This window comes from Diabrotica virgifera, chromosome 8 (assembly GCF_917563875.1).
Source record: "Diabrotica virgifera virgifera chromosome 8, PGI_DIABVI_V3a".
NCBI lineage: Eukaryota > Metazoa > Arthropoda > Insecta > Coleoptera > Chrysomelidae > Diabrotica > Diabrotica virgifera.
Window position 1 is genome coordinate 218,725,305 of NC_065450.1, and position 15,854 is coordinate 218,741,158.

The 15,854-nt window shown below is 30.9% G+C and overlaps 1 protein-coding gene across 1 annotated transcript in view; it reads right to left on the minus strand.

Moving 5' to 3' along the window:
• Window positions 1-5,033: 5,033 nt before the first annotated feature.
• LOC114336423 (serine palmitoyltransferase 2) overlaps window positions 5,034-15,854 on the minus strand; it is an 81,855-nt gene continuing 71,034 nt past the window's right edge. The window contains exons 7-8 of the mRNA XM_028286788.2: window positions 11,644-11,906; window positions 5,034-5,453 (exon numbers count right to left, since the gene is read on the minus strand). Coding sequence (XP_028142589.2) covers window positions 5,207-5,453; window positions 11,644-11,906 — 510 coding nt within the window. The 3' untranslated portion in view covers window positions 5,034-5,206. The remainder of the gene's footprint in view (window positions 5,454-11,643; window positions 11,907-15,854) is intronic.

The following is a 15,854-nucleotide window of genomic DNA, read 5'->3' on the forward strand; positions in this document are numbered from 1 at the left end:
TTTGTTTATACCTTGATAATTACAAATAGCAATTAAACAAAAAAAGTGCAGTCTTTGCAACAACATATTTTTGGATACAAAATTGAAGATATTTTAAGCGTTAATTACTAACGCTTGCTCAGTACTCGAGTGCGGGGCCCGGGAGTTCGAATAACCGGTCGTTCGGTTGATCGACGTTCGGATAATCGACGCTCTACTGTAATTATATAATATATCTACGAATATAATCTGTACAATTTATAAGACTATACAAATCAAAGAAAATACCATTTTATAAATGCAATAAAGACAATTGATTTGTTTTTATGCCCAATTGCAAATAAAATTTGACAACTGTCAGATTTAACTAAAATGTCATGTTAGAATAAATGTTATAAATGTATATTATCACGGACTTACCTACCTTTTTTTCTATCATTTGTGACGCACTGAAAAATCCTCATGAAAAGAACATACCTGGCTGCTGATACAGATTGCGTTCATTAGTTCGAAGCACATTACAGGTACCTACCTAAATATGGCGTTTGACAGAGTACGCCACGATAGGCTAAGAGACATTCTTGAAAGAAAAGACATAGATAATAAAGATCTGCGAATAATTCTCAACTTATATTGGAATCAGAAAGCTAACATCAAAATAGAAAACGAGATATCAAAAGCAATAGAAATACGTAGAGGAGTAAGACAGGGATGCATTTTGTCACCACTGCTATTTAATGTATATAGTGAAAGCATCTGTCAGGAAGCCCTTTTGCAAGCAAATGAAGGAATCGTAATCAATGGAGAGGTTGTAAATAATATTCGATACGCAGACGACACTGTACTAGTTGCAAGAACAGTAGAATTACAACGATTACTTACAAACATAAATATTGCTTGCAACAATTATGGCATAAACATTAATATCAAAAAAACCAAGTATATGGTCTTCAGTAAAATCATGACACAACCAGCACATATTAGTATAAACGGCATTCAAATTGAAAAAGTATCAAGTTATAAATACTTGGGAACTTTAATAAACGAAACTGGAGACCAAAACAATGAAATAAAAAGACGTATCGAAATTGCCAGGGCCACCTTCATAAAGATGAGAAAATTCATCTGCAACAGAGATATAAGCATCCCTCTACGATTAAGAATGCTAAGTGGCTACGTATTTAACACGCTATTATACGGTGTAGAGGCCTGGACTCTCAAACAGAACAACATAAAAAAATATTGAAAGTTTCGAGATGTGGTGCTACCGTCGAATGCTGAAGATAAGTTGGGTTGAAAGAATCACAAATCTTGAAGTAATACGAAGGATAGGAAGAGACCCAAAAATTTTATTAACGATAAAACGAAGAAAACTCGAGTATTTGGGTCACCTGATGAGAGGTCATGAATACGCATTACTTCAAAATATAATGCAAGGAAAAATAGAAGGAAAACGGAATCCAGGCCGTAGAAGGATGTCGTGGATGCGGAATTTGAGAGAGTGGTTTGGCTGCACCACTAATGAACTTTTTAGGTCAGCTGTAAACAAAGTCAGGGTAGCCTTGATGATTTCCAATCTCCGATAGGAGTGGCACAAGAAGAAGAAGACCTAAATATATTGAATTCAAAATTATTTTAAGAAGATAATTTTTTTTAATGGAAGGACAGTGTATATGAAGAGTTGAAGAAAAGTAACATTGAGAGATGGAAAGAACTAGCATTGGACAGAAGGAGATGGAGAGAGGTGGTGAAGGAGTGTATAAAAAGACTGAAGTGTATTTAAATAAAATTTACAAGTTTTATAAGTTATGTAAGTTATACTAAGTTATTTATTATATTATTTATGTAATCAGAAATGTAAACATTTTAGCCCTAGGCCTACAAGGCCTGTTGCGCTTAATAAATATAAAATATAATTTTTTTTATCACTTTTGTCATTATTAGAAATATGAAAACAAATATTTTGTCAGTAATTTATATGCTAAAAAGTGTTACGTTTGACCTGTGCTCTTGTGCGGAATGGAAGCATGGACGTTAAAGGCCAGTTCCATTAACAAATTTGAAGTGTTTGAAATGTGGTGCCTACGTCGAATGCTTAGAATATCATGGACGGACAGAGTCAGAAATGTTTAAGTACTAAGAAGAGCGGGTTTGCAGGATAGGGAACTTTTTAATTATGTTAAAAGTAAGAAGACTGTATACTTGGGGCACATATTACGAGGAGAACGATACACTTTTCAGCAACTGATACTCGACGGAAAGATAGAGGGTAAGAGGGGTCTGGGAAAAAGATGTCATGGCTGCGTAATCGCCACCGCCTGTGAACAAGAATCCACGGCTATGAAATGCTCTGCAATGCTGCTAAAAACAGTAATATTTTATTAACAAGACAATGTACGGTGGACGCCTACGCAGAAATACACGGCATCTTAAGAAGAAGAAGAAATATGAATTTATAATTGCTAGACATTTTTGGACGTTTTATTTATCTCAAACTTTAGTTGATAATGCCAGATTTAAATAAAATATTAATAAATAAAACTTATGATCAAAATTTTCAACAAAATAATAAAAAATACATGGATAAATTATTTTTAAGTCTGGAAATAATTTTTATTTTATTTTATTATAATTATAGAATAGAGACAGGACAAAATGAAATTATTGAAGTCGTATCAAAATTTATACTTATACATATTTATGAATATGACATATTTTTTTCCTTGCAGAATTGCATTGCATTTTATAAGCTATTATTGTATTAAAATTTACCCAACAAGAAACACGACAATAAACTTAAACACAATGTGTGACTGGCCCATCTTAAATACATCTGCGGGCAATATGCACTCCCGATCATCAACGAATGCGAACGTTCGCTTCAATGTAAATGGTCCTACTTTGTAGCGAACGAATGACCAAGCGAACACATACGAATTCGTTCCTTCGACCGTTCGTTCGTGTTCGCTTTGATTTAAATGCGCCTTTAAATACGCTTTCGGTGGCCCCACATCTGGTTTCCATCGGTAGAGTGCACAGATCACCTACCTCCTCTAGATGTTTCACGCTTTGGTTAAATATGAAAAACAGCGCTCCATGCCGCTTGTATCGGAACTAATGCAAGCGGGAATTTCAAAATGTAATTTTGGTGGGAAGAAAATGTTAGGTTAAAATATTTGTATAGTTGAAAAAAAAATAATTTGGTTTTAAAATATGCAAATTATTTTTAATTTCAAATATACAAAATACCATTTGGGAAAAAATAAGACATGACAACGTATTTTTATTTATTTATTTAATACCAGCAAAACCACTTTGTATTATATACTTTTTTACAAATCGTATCTTTACAAATGAAATTATTAATAGTTATCTTCCAAATACTTCTACAAAAGGGTATCTCAAATGATTGAAACATGTGTGCATCTCTACTTGTTGAAGGACTTTCAACTAAAACAAAAAATTAATATAATTGATTTGATAATAACCGTATTCATTTCACGTAAAATAATTTGTATTAATTATATATTTTCTGTAGGGGTTACTTACTTGGTGTTACATTCGTTTGCTTCCCTACACCACTAACTGTGTTAGTGTTAAGTTGGATTTATAGTTTGACGTAGCGTAGACGTAGACGCAACGGAGACGGAAGAAACGGACTGGAAACGTAAGAAAATAATATGCCAATTTATAATTCGACGTAGCGGAATTTTTGCGCATGAGTAGAAAGAATGACTTAATTTAAATTTAACAACATAACCTATGCTATAAATTATAAATTATACGAACCGTAAACAAACTTTGTGTTTATTTATTTATACTATTATTTATTATAATATATAGGTATCCGTTTTGGTGTTATATGGATTAGGAAATACACTAAGGTATGCTCCTTAGTGCCGTGGTATTTCCAACTATTTTGTTTGATTTCCTAGTCTTTAAAATGTTTAATGTTTACTGGATTTACCTATCGTATATGTGTGGATAACCCAGAATTAGACTAATAAACAACTCATATTTATCTGAAATATTGAAACTACACCATGATTTATTTTTATTAAATTAATAACTTAATTGTAACAAATAATTAACAAAATTCGAATATGTTAATAAACATCTTAACCTTACAAAATGGATGAGGGCGTGTCCACTTTGGGCTTTGGGTGACAGAACAAAATTCTTGATTTTGATTGGCCAGACATAAGAAACGCACTGTAAAAGATGAAAGTTGGTGAACTTTTCCGTTACGTTACGTTTCTCTTACGTTCCGTCAGGCGCTTGCGTTCATTTATAAACAAGAGTACACAAAACTCGGTATTGAACTTTTCCAGTGCGTCTACGTTACGTCTACGTCAAACTATAGGTTTGTTTGTAGAACGATCAGCAACCGTTGCCAACCGTCAGACGCAAGCGCGTTCGTAGTCTACGAACTCGAACTGTTAACTGCGCAGCGCTAACTGTTAACTGCGCATGCGTCTGATGGTTGGCAACGGTTGCTGATCGATTGGATCGTACTACGAACAAACCTTATAAATCCAACTTTACTTGTCCTCTAATAACAAATACTTGTTGAACTCACCATGCAAATGTAAGCTAGGAATTTGATCTTCCTAGGGATCTTCAAATCACATTCGTTTTGTTTCAAAAACTGTATTTGAATCCATTTTATCTAAATCAGAATCAGATAAACATTTTTACTGACATAAAGATAAAAGATAAAGAAAGGCATACTGACAATGATGACAATTGACAAATTATAATGACACTCAGACTCAATGATATAGAAGAAATCTTCACTCCAGGTGCATGGCGACATCTCAAAAAACGTATCATTACTAAAAATGACATTTAGTTTAGTATGACCTTGAGATACCTGCGTGAAACATCTAAAGAGAGTTAAGTGATCTGTGGTAGAGTGGAGAGAGTCTAGTGTAGTGCGTTGTGCGTTGGAATTGATGCGCGCACGGTTCTCTTTTCTGACGAGCTGTTGAATGTCAGGTGGAAGGATATCATTAGATGGTTAAAGGACGTAAAATGATTCGGAGACAAAAATATTCTGTTTTTATATTTTATTTTGCAAAGTATTAAAATAAAACAGAGCCAAAAACGATTCTTAATAAATAGCTTTTGAAATCAAATATTAAATGCATTTATAAAATTTATAAAAACAACAAAACCTCCTATCGCAGGCTGGTGTTCTCTTGAAGCTTCATCTAAAAGTCTCTCTCTAAAACAAATCCTGATATATTTTGATTTTATTGTAATCAATCGGTTTTGGATCTCTCGGTTTTCTAGAATACTTAATACCTATTTCATCTGCTACTTTTTCTATAACTGATAAGGCATAATCCAGCTGCTCTTTCGTGTGGCCCGCCGATATGCAGATTCTTATTCTGCATTCCGCAAGCGGCGTTGCAGGATATCCTACGCCTACTGTTGCTATTTTTTCTTTAATTAAAGTTCTTACCACTACCCTGAAATGTTAACAAAAATTTACAAAAGATATAAAAATGAAAACAGTATTTACAGGATTTATCAAAAAAAGTCCAACAAGGTAAAACATTCTACAGAAAAATACATGTTCAGAAATCTTAAGAATGGTTAGTATGTGATTCAGCAGGTCTATTTAGTTCAATGTTTGATTAAACTCCTCGAACTGTAGACTTAAAACTCAAGATTCTTTTAGATCACAGACTCATTATAGGGGAGTGCATATAGATTTTCACTTCGGAAAAAAATCAAACAAGATAGAACTTTTTGTAATTTCATTAAGAAATGTTTAATAAACAACATATCACAAAGTTCTACTCGAGAAGTGGGTGCTTCATTTTTTTATTAAACAAATGAACTACGAAATTAGATGTTATTTTAAGTAACTTCGAAATTATAAATTAAAAAAAAATTGACTTGACCATTGAAAAATTCAGAAAATTTTACAAAAAGAACCTTATAAAAAGAATTTTCTAAAATTAAATCTGTATCTTCTATAATTTTTTTATTTATAACGCTAAAGTCACCCTTCTCACAAACATTGGCGTACTGTAAACTAGCGTACGGCGAAGTGCATGGTTGAGTTATTTTAATGTAATTCTTTAACTAATGGATCAAATAAAATTTCACAAATTGAACGTGAAAGAAGAATAATTAAGCTATCTTATGGTTATAATAGAAAGAAATAAAATGTATAGTTATAAGTACGGTGTGGGCGGAAAGTGAGCCTTACATGAATTTTGTTTAAAAATTATTTAAAAATGTGTGACTAATACAATTTTTCTTATAAAACAACTGTCAATTTTGCACAACTTAACTTTCAAGCATCTTACTAAATGATGTTTCATTCAAAAAAAATTTCAAAAAATGATAAATTTAATTAAAATGATATGACGTCTCAAAAAATGTAATTTTGGAAATCTTCGTAGTTTTATAGAATTACCACCACTTTAAGACGGTATTACTCAAGTTTGAACAGATTTATTACAGTTTTATAAGAACTTTTTTAAAGCTTAGGTTGTAATCTTTAAAATGCACTAAATTATTTTACTTTAAAAATGAAATAAACTATTTCTTTTTGAGAAAATTAAGAAAGATAACAAAAATGTAATACAAAAACCGAAAATTACCAGCTAAAAAAATGTTTATACAAAGTGATCAAAACTTTTTCCTGTAAAACTTACCTAAAATACATTTAATAATAAGCTTTAACAATAATAAATGTTCAAAAAAAAATGTTTAGCTCTTATACAATACAGTATGTCTGCTTAACTTGGAACCTATTGATAACTTTTTTATTATCAGTTTTACGAAAAAAAGTTATTTTTTATAAAATACTCTGCATCATATATAATCTAAGATGTAACCATCAAATATCAAATTTTATTAATTTTATACGAGGTATGTCAAAAAATATGAATTTCACCCAAGAGTAAAGTACCTTTATAATTCACAATATCGAAAATTGTTATTAAGAAAAGTTGTTTCTAATTAAAAAAATATGTTTCAGTGTTCAATTGCATCCTTCTAATTGAAATATTGTGAATAATAAATGCACTTAACTCATAAGAAAAATTTATATTTTTTACATATCTCGTATAAAATTGAAAAAGTTTGATATCTGATGGTTGGTTGCATCTTAGATTTTAGACCAGGTAGAGCATTATATAAAGAATAACTTTTTTTCGTAAAATTGATAATAAAATAGTTATCATACCTAATTGTAATAAAATGATAATGGGTATCCGTAATTTGAGAAAAAACTGATTTTTTTTATTAGAATGATGTAATTGTATATTAAAACAGTTTTTAATTTCAAACAACTTTTCCTAATAGCATTTTTTGATATTCTGGAATATAAAGATACTTTACTCTTTAACGGAATTCATATTTTTGGCATAACTCGTATAATATTGATAAAATTTTGTCTGATGGTTGAGTTTTAGATTTTTGACTATCCAGAGCATTTTATGAGGAATAAGTTTTTTTCGTAAAATTGATAATAAAAAAGTTTTCCATGTGGTTCCTAACTACGCAGACATACTGTATAAGAGCTTCTGTATAAGAATTTTCAAATTGTAATGCCATATTCGGATTCAGCATAATCAAAAACAAAATAGAAACATATTTGATCAAAGTGAAATGATTAATTCAACTATATTTTTAAAATTATTTATACAAAACAATTGTTATTGTGTAAACAATGAATAAACAATGAACGGCCAAATCTGAACTGAAGTAGAATTTTTTACTTTAACATGTATATAAACTAACAAAAAAAGTTTTAGAAAAGTATAAGCTTGTTTGAATTTTTCCGAAACAATGCATGTTTTCGTTCTAATTGCACTCCCCTAAATGGGACATCAGTGATTCTCAGTTCGGGTTTAACCAAGGTTTAGGAATAAGAGAAGCAATAGTAGCAACACAGGTGTTGGTCCAAAATTGTGACGATTAGAGGAAGATGTGTTCCTATGCTTTTTATATTACGAAAAATCGTTTGATCGTGTTCAACACCACAAGTTAATGCAGATCCTGAAGAAACTTGATATAGACCAAAAAGACATAAGATGCATTGAAAACGTGTACTGGTATCAAACGTCATAATTAAAAATAGACAACTCTATATCCAAACCAATTCATATAATAAGAGGTGTTCGACGGGGATGTGTGCTTTCCCCTCTTTTATTTAACATTTATTCGGAAGTCATATTTCAAGAGTCTTAGGGTAAGAACAGAACTAGTGGGTGGAGGTGGAGGTGTAGGTCGCGTTGGATGAGACTAGTTAAGTCGCGGTGGATGTTGACAGCACATAGCAAGGAGGTCACCTGCGCTGTCAGTCGAGCTAGAACTACTCTCAAGTGAAGTAGTTTAATGAAATTTGAATGACAAAAAGACTTGTTCAAATTCAATTTTTCATAAATAAGCGATTTTGGAAAAAAATCCCGAAACAGATCGATTTTTATTTTTAAATTACGAGTTTTTGGCATATATATCATACTAATGTCATTCATCTGGGCGTGATGACGTAATCGATCATTCTTTTTAAGAATAGGGGTCGTGTGATAGCTCATTTGAAAGGTTATTCAATTCCCTATTCTGGAATATAACCCCAACATCATTATTTATACAGTGTCCACAATTTTTTTTATTAAATTGACACAAAAAGAAGAATGTATGTAATTTATTTAATTAAAAATGCATTTTAATGCTGTCAGAAAACAAAAAAATTGTTTATTTGACAAATACATATTTGTTTCGCCTAAATTCAATTTTAAAGCTGCCACTTACCTGCCTCTTAGCAATTTGAATATTTAATTCAAGCAAAAAGCAATATTTATTTGTCAAATAAACACTTTTCTCTGTCTTCTGACAATTGTCTATCTCTCTTGTCTCAATTAATTAAAAAAAAATTTTTGGGCACCCTATATAAATAATTATGTTAATTTCTATATTAATGAATAGAGAATTGAGAATTGAATAACCTTTCAAATGAGCTATCAAATGACACCTATTCTCATTTAAAAAAATTATTGATTACGTCATCACTCGCAGATGGATGACGCCACTAGTATAATAATATATTTGTATGTAATAAATATTTCAATCATCGAAATTAATTAATTGTCACTGTCAAAACACCTCACAAGTCATAAGTGAACATAAAAATAAGTAAGAAGAACTTAATGTTTTGACAGTGGCGTAACAAAATTAGAATATAAATAAATATTAAAGAAAAACTATTAAAGAAAAATAAACAATAGTTTTTCTTGACATCTCCCCCCCCCCTTGGAGAAGAACTTTCAAAACAAAAATTGAACGTTCACTTAATATTTTCTTTCAATACTGGAGTAAGTTTAGTTATATGGAAGAGGTTTGATTCTGTTTTCCTATGCCCAGTATCAACTTCGTAAATTGAATTTGAAATCTTCTTTAAGGCTATGGGTACATAATTCGCAAATATTTTACGTTTATCCCTACTTTTTCTGTCTTTACACGGCAAATTACGTGTAGTAAAATTCACACTGGTATGGATATGTAAACATTACTAGAATGTCATTCTACTTGAAAATGTCATCATTAATTTAAAGAGATGGCTTTTGAATGTTCTTGGATAACTGTTATTTTTATAATTGCAAATTATTAATTCAGATAATAAATGTGATAATTTTTTAAACAAAAATTAAAAAAAAAATTAAACAAAAACTAATACTCAATCTAGAAAAGAGGAAAAGTGTTAAAGTGATTTTTTAATAATATATTGTTATGGAACGCTTACAATTTTGAACATCTTTAACAACAAAATACTTGGATCACAGAATATATTATCCTGATGTATTCTCTGATTGGATCTTCCACAAATAATACACAATAAATAACTTTTTATTCAAGTTCACGTCTTAAATCAATTATTTACCAAATAAACTATATATCAATAATATTTAATCAATAACACAAAATATTCCCGATGCAATGTCAAATATTTAAAATTGTCACTGATTGTCACTGTCTGACTGACAATATATGCTGACCATATTATATTCGGCTGAGTGCGTTGTAAGACAAAGATAGATTTGGAAAATATTACCACGGCATTGTGTTCATTTTTTTCGAATCCTGAAAAAACCAATAAATATTTTTGAAAAATTTAAACGCAGAATGAAAGACTAAATTATTACCGAGGGCCGAAAGTCCCTTAGAATAAATAAAAAGTTTATTTTGAATAAGATATTTGAAATTAAAAATCACACTAAATTTTCTCTTAGTTTTTCACCCCTGTAACTTATTAAAATAAACATTATAGAAGTTCCCAGGGACTTTCGGCCCTCGCTAATAACGTAATCTTTCATTCTGCGTTTAAATTTTTCAAAAATACTTATTAGTTTTCTCAGGATTCGAAAAAAATTAATCCCCATTTGAATAGCATTGCAGCCGAAAATACGTACCGATCCTCTTAATATTTTGTATGGTCCAATCCTTAATTCATCTAACTTTTTACCTGTCTGCATACCTATGTCTTACCTATGTCTGCATAGGTATCACAAAATTTGTTTTTCCATTCATCCCAATCAGAATTTATTGAATATTTTATAAGCATTATTGACCTGTACCAATCCACACATGATCCTTCTAAAAATAGTCTTAGAATTTCAATTTTTTCAGTATTTTGATCTATTTGCAATCTTGTACACTCATTTTCAAATGTTTCCATCCATTGTAAAACATTCACATTTTTACCTGTAAATTGTTCTATCACAAATTGTTCTGATACTTTTTTTTATTAAAGAATTCAATACATTGTTTTTCATTTGAGTTTGGTAATCTCTCTAAGATCTGTTCTAACGTATCTAGTGAGATACCAGGTGTGGATCTTAACGATTCTGTCCGTTGAATACTTTGTTGTTCTAAGAGAAAATCATTGAATTGTATATTCCCATATTCGTCCATATAAACTGTCAAAATATTTTCATCTGCGATCCAAACTTTTCTTGTAGTGCCCCGTTTTGTTAGAGCTCGTTTTACTTTCTGAAAAGCTGCTGTCGTCTGGATTTTTTCATGATAGATTAGGTATTGAAAAAATTTCATTTACCTCAGTCTCAATTGAGGTGATGGTGATGATATTTGTTTTTGTATCAGTCTGCAATGATTTAACGGTAAATTCAAATCTCAATTTTGCCATTTTATAATGAAAAATTATTATATTTCTATTAGCAAAAATGTTGTTTTTAATAAATATTTCAATCATCGAAATTAATTAATTGTCACTGTCAAACACCTCACAAGTCATAAGTCAACATAAAAATAAGAAGAAGAAATTAATGTTTTGACAGTGGCGCAAAAAAATGAGAATATAAATAAATATTCAAGAAAAACTATTAAAGAAAAATAAACAATAGTTTTTCTTTACATATATGCAAAAAATCGTAATTCCAAAATAAACATCGACCTGTTACGGGATTTTTTCCAAAATCCTTTGTGCTTTACGTGCTCACTGTATATGACGAAGTGTAAAGAATATGGTATGCTACATGAAGAGAAAAATTAAATATTTAAAATAGAGAAATCACTTAATAATCATAGTCATGATCTCATGACCTGCATTGAAGATAAATCATAGAGAAAAAAAGGAGAGTTGGCCTTTGAATACGGTAAAAGCAAGACAAAATCAATACTTACGCTACGTTTGAGTAACGATAAACTAAAATGGGAACTACTGGAGAATCTTGGTTACCGTGTACGATCAAACCCATCTGTTCGAGACGCAACCTGACGTATCTGGAATTCCTAGCTAACCTTTCGATTCTCTTTTGTCCTTCGTTTGTACCATCTTTGCCCATGATTATCTTTAGAACTGATATGATCTGTGCTGCGACTGGCGGCGACATCGCCCAAGCGTGACCAGACGCGTGACTATGTTCGCGAATGAAAGATATGAATTCCTAAAAATATACAAAAGTATAGTTAGTATAATATATTGTAGAAAAGTATTCCCATTCATGTATTTCTCAACAGCCAACAGGAATAAAAAAACAGTGTTTTCTATTAATAGGGGAGGAAATAAAACATTACACCTCTAAGGTCCGGTTTCACCAACAACAAATAAATCAATGAATAGTTAGTTATTCGTCGAATAAAATTTATTAGACGTGTATATTTTTATTTTGTTTCAATATACAGGGTGTTTGGTGAAGAATGGGCCATAGCTTAACCTCAGGTTCCTGATAGTGGCAGACCAAACTTATGTTTCTTTAAATGGAACACCCTGTATTTTATTTTATATTCAAAATCTTCTTAATTTCGCCATTATAAAAGTATAACGGATTGTTATGTTATACAGGGTATTTTACAAAGTTATAACCAATTTTATATGACAAATTGTAACAAATTAACTCGTTGTATAAATAACAAGCTGAAAATGCGAGCATTATCATAACGAAAACTTTGTTTATTTACGTATTTTAATTCGTAATATGGAAAATTGCTATTATGAAAAGTAGTTTAGAATTAATAATTATGTTTTAATGTGCAATTATATCATTCTAATTTAAATGTTATGAACTATAAAGGTAGTTTACTCTTGATCTAAATTTATATTTTTATATACCTCGTATAAAATTAATAAAACTTTATATAAATATGTTGGTTGCATCATAAATCTTGGAACATGAATAGCTTTTTATGAAGAATAACTCTTTCCTTCGTCAAATTAAAAATAAAAGAGTTATAAATGAAGATGTTGGTATCCATAATTTGAGAAAAATCTTCAAATATTTTTTTCCGTTAGAATTGCACATATCAGACCATAATTTTTTATAACAAACAATATTATTTCATATACTGTCGGTTCGCTAAACTCAGACACAACTGGCAACTGATTTTAGTCAATAATTTTGCCAATTTGGCAAAAAAATAATTACTAATTACCTAGTTAATAATTACTAAATAATTAGTAATTTTGCCAATTTTGGCAAAATTCGCAAAAAACAAAAAAATTACCTACTAAAATCACTAGACAGTTGTGTCGAGTTTAGCGAACCGACTATACAAGGTGTCCAGAAACTCTACCGACAAACGAAGACAGGAGATTCCTCAGATAATTTTAAGAGAATTTAACCACATTCACCTAGTCCGAAAATGATTCCTAAGGGAGTTAGAGCTCTTTGAAGATGGCGTCTTGTAATTAGTTTTTCTTAAATACCTCCAGAACGCTTTTAGTTAGAAAAAACGAAAATTGGTACACATATTTATCTTCCAGAGATAAATCGATTCCATCTATGGTGACTTTGGGTGGTGGTTTTGGGTGGGGCAACGGTTATTTTATCGCATAACTTTTTTGTCTTTAACTTTTAAGAACTTTTGATACTGGATTATTAAATTGTGAGGTATTCTAGTACTAAAAGGTACTCTTGCTTTAAGTCGGTAGGACACACCGTTTTCTAAAAAAATCGATTTGAAAATTTTTCGTTTCCTGAATTTGAAAAATTTTTTGAAAATTAAAAAAAAACGGTATATTTTACCAACTTCAAGCAAAAGTAACTTTTAATACTAGAATACCTCATAATTTAATAATCTAGTGTCGAAAATCCTTAAAAATTAAAGACAAAAAAGGTATGCGATAAAATAACCGTTGATCTACCCAAAACGGACGCATATGACCGGTACTAGAAATTCACAATTAATAAAATCGATTCATATCTGGAATATAAATAAATGTACCAATTTTGGTTTTTCTAAATATTTTTTTTTATTGAATTTTTTTTGATATTCAAACAACGAAAAATTTTCAAATCGATTTTTCTAGAAAACGGTGTATCCTATCGACTTAAAGTAAGAGTTCCTTTTAGTACCATAATACCTTACATTTTAATAATCCAGACTCAAAAGTGCTTAAAAATTGAAAACAAAAAAGTTATGTGATATTATAACTGATGCCCTGCCCAAACGGACGCCTATGACCGGTACTAGAAATTTGCAATTAATGAAATCGATTTATCCCTGGAAGATAAATATGTGTACCAATTTTCGTTGTTGTAAATAGAAGCGTTCTGGAGATATTTAAGATAAACTAATTACCAGACGCCATCTTCAAATTGCTCTAGCTTCTTTAGGAAGCATTTTAGGACTAGATGAATTGGGTTAAATTGTCTTAAAATTATCTGAGGAACCTCCGTTTGTCGGTAGAGTTTCTGAACACCCTGTATTTTAATTTCATAACAAATGGAACAGTCCATTTATTATAAAGGGTAGGCCGTATACTCGTAAATATATACCTACTTAATAAATTATTGCTTTTAAAATATACTCAAATTGTATTTTTGGACATCTTATTTATTTTATATAATAATTAAATTCACTATCAAATGTCATTGATGTTTTATTAATACTTAATTTAAAATTTAGTTTGACATTCACGAAGTGTCAAACTCAAATGTAAATAAACTATGCTTTGCTGAACAAATTGAGATTTAAAAAGTAGCCTACTTCCTAATCAATCATTTGAGCTGACGTTTAGTGCGTCGGTAGGAAATAACCGGATTGTGACGTCACATTTTAGACTTTTAGGTCGATTATCTCGAAGACGGTTAGAGATATCGAAATGCCGTTTTCAGATTTGGATTCAGAAGGCAAAACTACATAAGAATCCATCGATACACCTGCTGTAAGTATTGCAGGAGCGGCAACGCAATAACACACAGACTTTTGCAAATTTATAAACGAAAAGTTTTCGTTGAAAATAAGCACAAAAGCAATGGATTGTTGATGATCATAAATTATTCTTCTTCTTCTTCTTTTTGTATAGACATGACGGTCTGTTTTTTCAATGTGCCTCTAGTAAGTTGTCGTTCCATCGTTTTCGTGCTCTTTCCACTGATCGTCTTCCTATTGGGAAACCGTCTCTCGCTGTCCTGACTACTCTGTTGTCATTCGGCTTATGTGGTCATTCCATTCTATTCTTATGTTTCTTACCCTGTCTTCTGTCGTATATCTGTACTTCTAGCTCTGTCCCATAGAGTCTTACTATCGATTTTTCGAAGGGTTTTCATCTCCGCTGTTTCGAGCAATCTTTTTGTCCTCTCTGTGTCGGGTCGTGTTTCTGGCGCGTATGTCATTATTGGTCTGATGACTGTTTTGTAAATTCTGCCTTTGTGTCATTCAGGCAACCTGCGGCTCTGTTTGCTCTATCCACTTGATCTTCCACTTCTGTTTCGAGCCTTCCGTAGCTAGATAGTGTGATGTCTAGGTATTTAAACTCCATCACTTGTTCTATTATCTGATCTTCCAGCTCCAATTTACATCTTATGGGATCTGCTGTTATAACCATGCATTTTGTCTTTTTTGGTGAAATTAACATGTTAAATTTTCTGGCGGTTATTTTAAATTGGTGCAGAATACGTTGTAAATCATCTTCATTTTGAGAGATTAGTATTGCATCGTATGCATAGAAGATTATTTTGAGTTGTTTGTCTCTCATTTGGTATCCTTTTTAAAACCTTTTTATATACTTGGCTCGGTTGGTGTCACGGACTCCGCAAATTTTGTAATCCATTTTAAAAATAGTTCTAGACTACCTAGACACCTGAAATTTTCAGGATAACTTAGAACTAGCTAACAATGCAATATTTAACTGCTATTATACAGGGTGATTAAATATTAGTGGGGTGAAGCTCCGTAGATCCGTTATAGAAATGTATAGCGATAAAACTTAATAACAAAAATTGTAGCGAACTTTGAGCTTCACATTACAAAATTAGTTAGAATGTTACAGGGTGTTCGATAACACAGTGGCAGACCAAACTTATGCTTTTTTAAATAGAACACCCTGTATTTTATTTTATATTCGGAATCTTCGTAACTTTTTGATTACAAAAATATAAAGGTTTGGTATG